This window comes from Sparus aurata, chromosome 3 (genome assembly GCF_900880675.1).
Source record: "Sparus aurata chromosome 3, fSpaAur1.1, whole genome shotgun sequence".
Lineage (NCBI taxonomy): Eukaryota > Metazoa > Chordata > Actinopteri > Spariformes > Sparidae > Sparus > Sparus aurata.
In genome coordinates this window covers 11,397,287-11,406,434 of record NC_044189.1, presented here as the reverse complement: position 1 = coordinate 11,406,434, position 9,148 = coordinate 11,397,287, and the positions used below count along the sequence as shown (strand labels likewise).

General features: G+C 40.4%; 1 protein-coding gene across 2 annotated transcripts; it reads left to right on the top strand.

Moving 5' to 3' along the window:
* The first annotated feature begins 4,048 nt into the window (after positions 1–4,048).
* On the top strand, positions 4,049–9,045 carry LOC115578618 (histone-lysine N-methyltransferase SETDB1-B-like). 2 transcript variants are annotated; one of them, XM_030411665.1, is made up of 8 exons: positions 4,049–4,359; positions 4,863–4,964; positions 6,083–6,319; positions 6,455–6,628; positions 6,925–7,126; positions 7,440–7,513; positions 7,824–8,014; positions 8,133–9,045. In XM_030411665.1, exons 2-8 carry the CDS (start codon positions 4,868–4,870, stop codon positions 8,238–8,240), a joined length of 1,083 nt encoding a protein of 360 aa, XP_030267525.1. In that variant the 5' UTR covers positions 4,049–4,359; positions 4,863–4,867; the 3' UTR covers positions 8,241–9,045. The 2 variants fall into 2 exon arrangements, with proteins under 2 accessions (XP_030267525.1, XP_030267524.1); XM_030411664.1 differs by having other exon boundaries at positions 6,083–6,349; positions 8,133–9,041.
* Positions 9,046–9,148: the final 103 nt, after the last annotated feature.

The following is a 9,148-nucleotide window of genomic DNA, read 5'->3' as shown; positions in this document are numbered from 1 at the left end:
GGCATAGTGTAGTGGTGACACACTGAGCACGACCTGGCTGCCACACTTTTTGGGGTGCCAGCTGGTTGCCAAAAGTGTCTCACATGTTTGCTTAATGATCCTGGAGTGACAGTTGTACTTCATCCAGTCGGACAGTTTGAGATTGATCAGCGTGGGCTTCTTTTTCATGCGTCTTAAAAAGAAACCAGTTCTTGTTTCTTCCTCCTTCCGCTGCTGCTTTCCTCTTACAGTATTTTGGCTGCAGCCTCAAAGGCCTCCTTGGCTAATTGCATATGGAGTGGGATCACTTTACCTCGGTGCCCTGCACTTCAGCCTCCACACTGTGCTTGTCACTGGCAGCCTCACTGTAACAATCTCCATTTTAAAGCGGCAGGGTCAATTTCCACCCTGCTTTCGCATCTGGCAATTTAATTGCTAATGCATCTCCTGTTTCTCCTGCTCCAACGTCTGTGTTTTCCTCTCCACGCCACCGCCCCCTCCCTTCGGCGTCCAGTCCTCCTAAAAAATCTTTGCCTCCTTCTCCTCCTTCCTGTGTTGCCTTTTAAGCCTTGTATAATGGATAAGCTCATTGTCGCCCGAGGTGCTTGAGTTAATAGAGGTGCGAAGCCTAGTTGGTGACAGCGATGAAGGTCCTTCTGACAGCAGGACAAAAGCTTAGGGGTGTTTGATTCACTTGTGAACTGTGTAGACCGTTATTCAATTCCTGCTTAAGTATTAATAAAGGCTTTACACACCAGGGGGAGGTTGCAAGGTGCAAGTGTATGCTTGTGTATGTGTATGTGTGTGTGTGTGTGCGCGCGCAGGAGCTAATTTGTGGGCTGCTCATTTTTCCTGTGATGATCATGTGAGGAGGGGGACAGTAAAGCCTTTGGTAACTGATGACGGTCTTATGTAACTGGAGCAAGAAGGGACCTCAGAGGGACACGAGACGAAGATGCTATGAAGACTCCTCAAAGGTGTGGATGAGTGGTGGAAAGACTCTACGGACACAAACACCCGGGTCACCAATGACGATGTAGAATGGTGAGTTTGAAATGATTTCTTTAAATTAATTGATTGTGTGTTTCGTCGTTTGGTTCTCTGTAAAATCTTGTCTTGTTGTCAACTTCTAAAGTGATTTAAACTGCTTCATCAATCAGTTTTAAACAAAAACAAACAAACAATGTGACTGACAACTTTGTCTTCTCATAAAGTTTTGTTAATTCATTTGGTGAGAGTTAACCTATCTATAAGGCTTTGAAATATCTCAGAAGACCATGTTATGGGTGTGTTTACCTTGTCAAAAATATACATTAGAGTAGAGCTGAAAAGATAAACTGACTGATCTAATAGTAGGCCCTGGTCAACATAAACCTATTCACAACTTCTTTTGATCTTTTAAGTATTTTTTCAAGCAAAATCATTGAATTCCAGCTTGTACAGTTTTGAGCAATGTTCTATGTGATAGTAAACAACATATCTTTGGGTTTTGGACTGCTGGTCCATAGAATGCATCGAGTGCCGAGGTCCAACAGTCTTCTTAAATTTAATCAAGCCTAATCCATAATGAAACTCAATCCTGTATCACTCTAAATTTTGTACCGCCCAAAATTGCTTAACCATAATTTAACTCCACCAGATCTGGGTTCAGCATCAAACTGCACTGCACTTTTTTCAAGATCCATGCATTATTATGTGAGGGAGTCTGTCCCTTTACCTGGATCCACACCAAAAGTTAAGAGGGTCTATTCTAGGCCGACACCCATCCTCCGTCAAAGTTTTGTAGAAATACGTCTTGTAGTTTTTGTGTCATCCTCGTCACAAACCAACCAACCAACAAACAAATGGACACAAATTTTACAGACCAAATGATGAAGGATTTAATTTAATTTAAGGGAATAATTTCAGGGAAATTTGCAAAAGCAGTTTCGCTGTTGCAAGATGTTGTTTTTAGTCTGACATGTGGAATTCATTACAGAGGAAATCTATCGATTTTCCACATCATTGTCTGTCACAGATCTTTGGGAGTACAACTGTATATGTTAAAAAAAAAAAAGCTGTAGAAAGCCTTTTCTTGGCTTGGTCACGAAATCGCCACATGTCACTTGAGTCGGCTTCAATTGATTGATGACTAAACTAAAAATAAAATCTGATTTTATGGATGGAAAGTATTTTATGGATTTTATTGTTAGAAAGATTTGATTTTACCAGAATAATACAGCCACCTCACCATCTCTGTCTAAGGCTAGCAGCTAAAGGCTCCATTAGCTGCTACTAGCATAGCACACCCAGATCTCTGACCTAACGGTCAGTGGTAGAGGTGCCAAGATGGGTAATTGGTGGAGTACAATTTTAATGAATGCCAATTTTCATTGGGGGAAAAAATGGTTCCATACAGCTTGTTTGACACTATCCATGTCTCCAGATTCCCTGGGAATCAAAACTGATTTGAAATGTTATTTTCACCCTTCCTTTAGCCTAAATCTTCACTGTAGATGCTAAGCTAAAAGCACCAGTGCATATCCTGTGGTTGCACACACTCAGCTGTGTGTTGACAGGGTAAACAAGGTCTTTTCAAATCAATTTAAAGACTTCGGTTACGCCCATGAGCTGTATAGAGAGGTTTTTTTTCCCCATGTTTTGTTGACTTCAAAACTTTATCCAAGATTTCAGCAACATGAAGGTTACTAGATAAAGACTGAATTTTCATACTTTGATGAACCTATCATTTAAGCAATGTTATGTGCTGTTTCTCCACCCAGAAGCTTGCTGTAACCTTTCTAATCTTCATTTGTCTTTTTGTTTCCTATTTCCTCAATCAAGTCATCCCCATCTTCTCAAGAACACAGCTGAACTGACAAGGAGAGGGAAGAGTTAAACCGTGATCAGCTGCCATCGCCATCTGCCACATGGACCGGGCTGCTCTCCCTGCGAGGCCCTTTGAGGTGGATGTGGACCTGGGCTTTGCTCTCTTCTTCCTCTTCCTCCTGTGTTTCTTCCTGCTAGTGACGGTGGTGCGTTGTGCCCAGACCGTGGTGGATCCCTATGGCTCTATCTCCACCTCCACCTACCAGGAAGAGCAGATCACCTGACAAAGAGGGGGAGGGGAAAATAAGTTAATAGAGCTGGGCAGGAAGTTACACTCTTGTCTGTAGAAATGTGTTTTGACTGTGCAGCTTTCAGAATCAGGCCACTTCTGAACAAAAGGGAGTCGTCAGGACACTCTCAGGGACGTCACAAGAAATGTATCGGGTTGTGTTTCTGACTGAATGGACCTACTGAGAACACTCCCAGGGGACCACGGCATCAAGAAACCTGACCCTGAGCTTCTGTTTTAACTGCCGACGGCAAGATTTATTTTGTCAATGAGCTCAGCCGAAAATAACAACGACCTTACCATGTTCAAGTATCTGCCAATCTCAGGAGCAATTATTTACTTTTTATACTTTTGTCCTAAATAATGCAGCTGTATCACACGAAGGAAAGTGAATTAACATGTTTGTGAAATGACATGAAACATCCTCCAAAGCTTTATGGACGAGAAATCTTTCAAGATCCTGTTGCTGAGAGAAAACATGGGGACTGAACTCCTGCTCTTGCATGACACACAAGTCGCATTTTTAATTGTTTAATAAAAAAAGATCCTGGTATGGCTTTTGGAATGCAAATAATAATGACAATGCTTTGACTATTCACCTAGGTACACATTTGCATGTGATGCTGGCTCTGAGTTAGATTTACTTGTACTATTGATACTTAAGCCGCCTACATTCATTGCCACAAAATTACATTAATGTTATCAAGCCCTGCTGCAGTATCCCAGGAGAGCGAACTTCATAGGGAGAATATAATCAGATTTTATGTTTTTATTTTTATCTATTTATTTTATTATTATTATTATTATTATTATTATTATCTTTATTATCATCATTATTATTTCTACTATTTTCCTTTCGTTATAAGAATTAGTAAATGTAAATTGGATTCCTGATCTACACTCCACACCAGTTGGTGGCGGTAATGTTCCACATTGTTGCCAAACCGCCATAAAATAAGAAGAAGAAAAAGACGAAGACGAATAAGAAGAAAGAAGAAGAAGAAGAAAACAGGAAGTTAAAATGGAGGAACACCCGTTTATGCTAATTTATTCGAATACGTAGCAGGACAAAACAGAAAGTAATTGTGTACAATTTCTAACAGCCGTGATAACAAAACAAGACGGCGGTTCAACTGTGTTCCTCATCAACCCGTCGTATTTTTCGGTGCTAACGTCTGAGCTAGCAACGGGGGCTTTAAAATCATTGACGTTAGCTGACTGAGTGTCACACTGGTTAACTGACTTCAGTCGCTTTGAAGCGGATAATCAGGTCACAATAACAGGTAAGCTGTCAAGTCGTGGTACAAGTATTAACGCCACGTTTCCAGGTTTTAAACGATAGCTACTAAACTTTTCTAAAAGGTGCAAACGAGCTTGCTTCTGACGAATGGTTTTCATAAAACAATAAGTAAGTTAAACACACCAAAGCTCCTGTATCTCGGTCCTATTATGCAATAAGGACCACTGACTGCTAGAAAAACGAAACAAAAAACAAACACGGGCGGATCTTCTCTATGGGGATTAGATATCTACCTACTGTACCTGCACCTGCAGGTAACATACATACAATAGGACTCAAACAGCTAGGCAAACGGATCATCGCAGATGTTGGATTTAAATATGTGGGATAGAATCAGATGATTTGCTGACCATCCAAATATCATTGCCAGGCTCTGGTGAGCAGTTAACAGGGAGCAGTTCTGTGTCCTTACAGCTGGCCCACCCCCCTCATGTAGTAAGTTATGGGGTATCTCCTGGATTTCAAACCCCTTCTTTTATGTTGCAGTGATTATGGAGGTGGCTGAGACGGAGACGAGGATGTCTCAGGTCCACCAGTCTGGGGAAGACAACAAGAGAAAGACAGAATCTAAAGAAAGAGATGATGATGGTACGTGTTTATAATTGTGTTAACTGGAAAATAAACATTGGTAAACTTACTTATCAGTTAAAGCGAAACTCTCGCCAAAAAGCAACCTAGGCTTTATTTGGGATTGAATATGAGTCAAACCTTCGTGTGAAAGCATAATTACGACGAAAGAGGCACTTTTAAGATTTACCATAGTTTCGGTTTTGGGCAGTCAATTTTGAACAGGAGTGCATGGGGCAAGACATGCTAACATCAAAATCGCTATTTTTAGAACACTAAGAAGGCTCGACACAACATGAGTTTATGAAAAAGAAGGTTTTTGAACTACTCACGTTAGCTGCTGCGCTCCTGCGTCGCCATGCCAGACAAAAAGAGTTGATCCCCGAGTGCGACCTGACAGGCAGGGTTGAGGAGCGGTTCACCATTACTCTCCTGCCTGTCAGGTCGCACTCGGGGATCAACACTTTTTGTCTGGCATGGCGACGCGCAGGAGCGCAGCAGCTAACGTGAGTAGTTCAAAAACCTTCTTTTTCATAAACTCTGTGTACACAAACAATGTTCTCAATGCTCTTGTTCATGAGTAGACACCTTAGTGATGCTACGAGCAAAGTTTCATGTTATGTCGAGCCTTCTTAGTGTTCTAAAAATAGCAATTTTGATGCTAGCATGTCTTGCCCCATGCACTCCCGTTCAAAATTGACGTGCCCAAAACCGAAACTACGGTAAATCTTAAAAGTGCCTCTTTCGTCGTAATTATGCTTTCACACGAAGGTTTGACTCATATTCAATCCCAAATAAAGCCTTGGTTGCTTTTTGGCGAGAGTTTCGCTTTAACTAATTTCTTGATTAATTGAATGTTTGTCTAATCTAAGAAACGTCACATATTCATTCACTCCTCTTCCACTTATAAATAAAAATATTCACGATACTGATTTTCTGGAACAAACAAGCTCCAAATCCACATTTTTGACTAGCTATAAGAGGCAACTTTTTAGAATTTTAGCTTAAAACATGTCTTAAACAAGTAATCTATAATCACATTAGTTGCAGATATAGATATTGTTTTGACTAGAACACAATCATCTCTGCTGAAGGTTTTTGTTTGTTGCAAGTTCCAACAATGTTTTGTTTCTTTGCAGAACATATGTCTGGTTCCCAATTTGAGTCTGTTCCCTCCACAAGTGCAACTCCCAGCAGCAAAACACAATTGGAGGACAGTCCTGACGCTCTCGGTGTAATAAAAGAAGCGGTGGTGGTTTTGACCAGACTCCCTGATTATAAGATCAGCGCCCTGCGACCACCAACTCCTCCGCAGTTCTACAGTGAAGACGAATCCCTCAGCAGCTCTGATTCTGATATGCAGTGTGAACCAGAGGGTGAAAATTCTTCCCTTGACCTCTATGATGGTGCATACATAATTATTTTCCTGAAAATACTCATGACAAGCTATGCGTATTTTCCAATCCCTCAAGCTCATTAGTTTTAATGAAAACATTTTGTTTTTCCCACAGTGTCAGAACCAGCCCCAGTCATAGTATCATCAGCTTTTTCCCATTCTTCGAGTGAAACCACAAAGACCCGTCCTAACTTGCCAGAAGAAGAGGTCAACGTGGACATGATTGTCCTGGCGAAGAGGGGGCCCATGAGGTGGCAACGGGGAAAAATTGTGGACATGATAACAAAAGGTAAGAAAAATTTTTTTTTAGGGGTAGGATATTGACACAAGTTAAGGAACTGAAGGCTCAACTCCAAACAAGGCATTTCAGGCAGTGTTCTGTGGGAGAGAGTAACTCCCTTTGGCGTAGACTTTGGGCTTATTCACTATGCAGACCCTTAACATGTACAAAATAGCGACATAAAACAATGGAGTAAAAGGCAATAAACTATAAATATAAAATAAGTGCATTTAAAGCAATTTTATGCAAGTTTTATGCAATGTTGATTTGACCAGTTCTACTCAGTGACATTTCTTCATTTGCAGAAGACGGACGATTAAAGTACAAAGTTAGCTTTGAAGAAAAGGGGAGGAGCCTTGTGTCTGGCCACCACATTGCCTTTGACACCACACCAAGGTTGGAGCAGCTGTATGTCGGTGCTCGTGTGGTCGTCAAGTGTCAAGATAACAATTCCCTGTTCCGGCCTGGTGTTTTGGCAGAGCTGCCCAGCAGAAAGAATCGCCTTAGGTGAGCTTTTATCCCTTTTTGTAGCAAGAATTCTTGTAGCAGTTTTCCTTTTTAAAATGTAAAACGTTGTGCGTTCTTGACCCGGAGGTCATGTGAGTAAGTAGTCGCTAATGTTCTCAGTGCAAGATGTAAGTTCATAGTTCATCTGTTTTATGTTAAAGATGCAGAATTCTGCCTCATCAGGGCCACCGTCATTTGTGAACCAACAGGCATTTTCTCTAGTGCATCTTTTAGGACAAAGTAAAATTTCTTACAGAAAATCCAAATATATCCGTAAAGTTTTGAATTGGTAAAACATCTTTTCATTTTCCAGGTTCTTGGTCTTTCAGGATGATCACATGCCAGTTTATGTTGGTTTACCTTCACTTCACCTGGTGTGCAGACCATGTAAGTTGAGCTGTTTTCACACTTGTGTTTCTTTTTCACATCCATGTGTCACCCATGTTCTAGCTGACATGATGCCAGAATAACTAGCTGGGTCTTATTTAATGTAATTTACCTATTTTTAAAACAGGATGTTTTAATATTTTTTCACATCCCAGTTCTGAATATTAAGAATTCAAAATGAATTGCTTTTTTAAAAATGATGTGCTCAGTCTTTCATAATTATATCAGCGTTGTAAAATGGTCTTAGATGGTCTATGGTCTCTCTGTTTCAGTAAAAAGAACATCATTCTTCCTCTGTTTTTTCCAACAGTGGAAAATGTTTTGGACGACGTTGCCAACGCCCGTCACAGCTCTTTCATGAGTCAGTACCTGAGGGACTGGCCATACCCACATTTAACGCATTACATCGCAGGACAGAGCCTTAATGCGGAATTAAATGGAGTCATGCAGAGGTGTGAGGTGCAGGTGGTTGACAGCAGCTTGATACAGGTCGTTTTTCAGGTCAGTATCATTTCACACCGCTGTTACTGACGTTCTTTTCCTTTAAAAAAAAAAAAAAAAAAAAAAAAAAAAAAATTGGATTTCTGCATTTATAATGTAGATTGTATGTCACTCTTAGGAAAATCAACACAGGGAGTGGATCCATCGAGGCTCCATACGACTTGAACACATGGCAAGATTTTTGGAATTGAAAGCACTTCAAGAGTACGAGAGTGACTCTGACTAGAAGCCCACGGACACAGATTCGCACATCATTATTACCTTGAAGTGATGTGCCATTGGATTGTTTTGGGAAACACGGACTAATGAATTTCAGGACCACATAAAACTTGCACCGAAGGGTCGGTGATATTTTTTTTTTAGTTAGCTGCAGCTTGTACTGCGTGGGATGTATTAAATGACTAGATTGCGAAAATCAAGTACAAATTGACATGTAACTTTTTTTTAAGCTGACGGCATGAGACTCGCTTTGGTGTTTCACTTCTCGCTCTCACAGACACTTATTTTCTTGCACTGTCACGACTACTTCTGCCAGACCGTCGCTTTAGAGTTCTGCCAACCATAAATAAAAGTGGTGGGAATGTTGTTTTAGGCGAGAGATGGTGCCTGGGTTTAGTATGCAGGAGGCGGGACATAACAAGGCTTGACTCAAAATTGGTGTATACAGATTCGAGCGTAAACTGTTCTTTGGTCTTTAACTTACGAATGATGAAGAAAAAGTCTATCAAAACTTTTTAAAGACCGCTACTCTCGTTTAACTCCCTTTTATTACAGAAAACCCCACAACTAACATGTATCTTTTCCTTAGTTGTTTTGCCCCTCTAACCAGTAATTGCAAACTACATTTGAAATGTTTATTTGAAAAGCTTTGTATAGTATTAGGTTTGTCCTTTTGTTTGTTTTGTCCATTTTGTAAGTAATAGAAGTAAAATATGTTTTTTCCATCGCACTGGATATGAGCTTGTTGTGCGACAGTGTCAGCCTAATTTCTAGAGATGTATTTAAATAAATATGATTTCTCAATTCTCAAATATGTTCTCTTCTTTTCTACTGAGTGTTCCAACATGTCCAAGTATTGACTCATTGTAGCTTGACTATGCAATTGCCTCTAACTAAACAGTAAATGTTAAAGTC

Excerpts from the sequence above, each read along its gene's own strand:
- LOC115578618 (XM_030411664.1), top strand. The coding sequence starts at position 4,868 with ATGGAGGTGGCTGAGACGGAGACGAGGATGTCTCAGGTCCACCAGTCT. Across the intron at positions 4,965-6,082 it reads TAAAGAAAGAGATGATGATG|AACATATGTCTGGTTCCCAA; the intron begins GTACGTGTTTAT and ends GTTTCTTTGCAG. Across the intron at positions 6,350-6,454 it reads TTCCCTTGACCTCTATGATG|TGTCAGAACCAGCCCCAGTC; the intron begins GTGCATACATAA and ends TTTTTCCCACAG.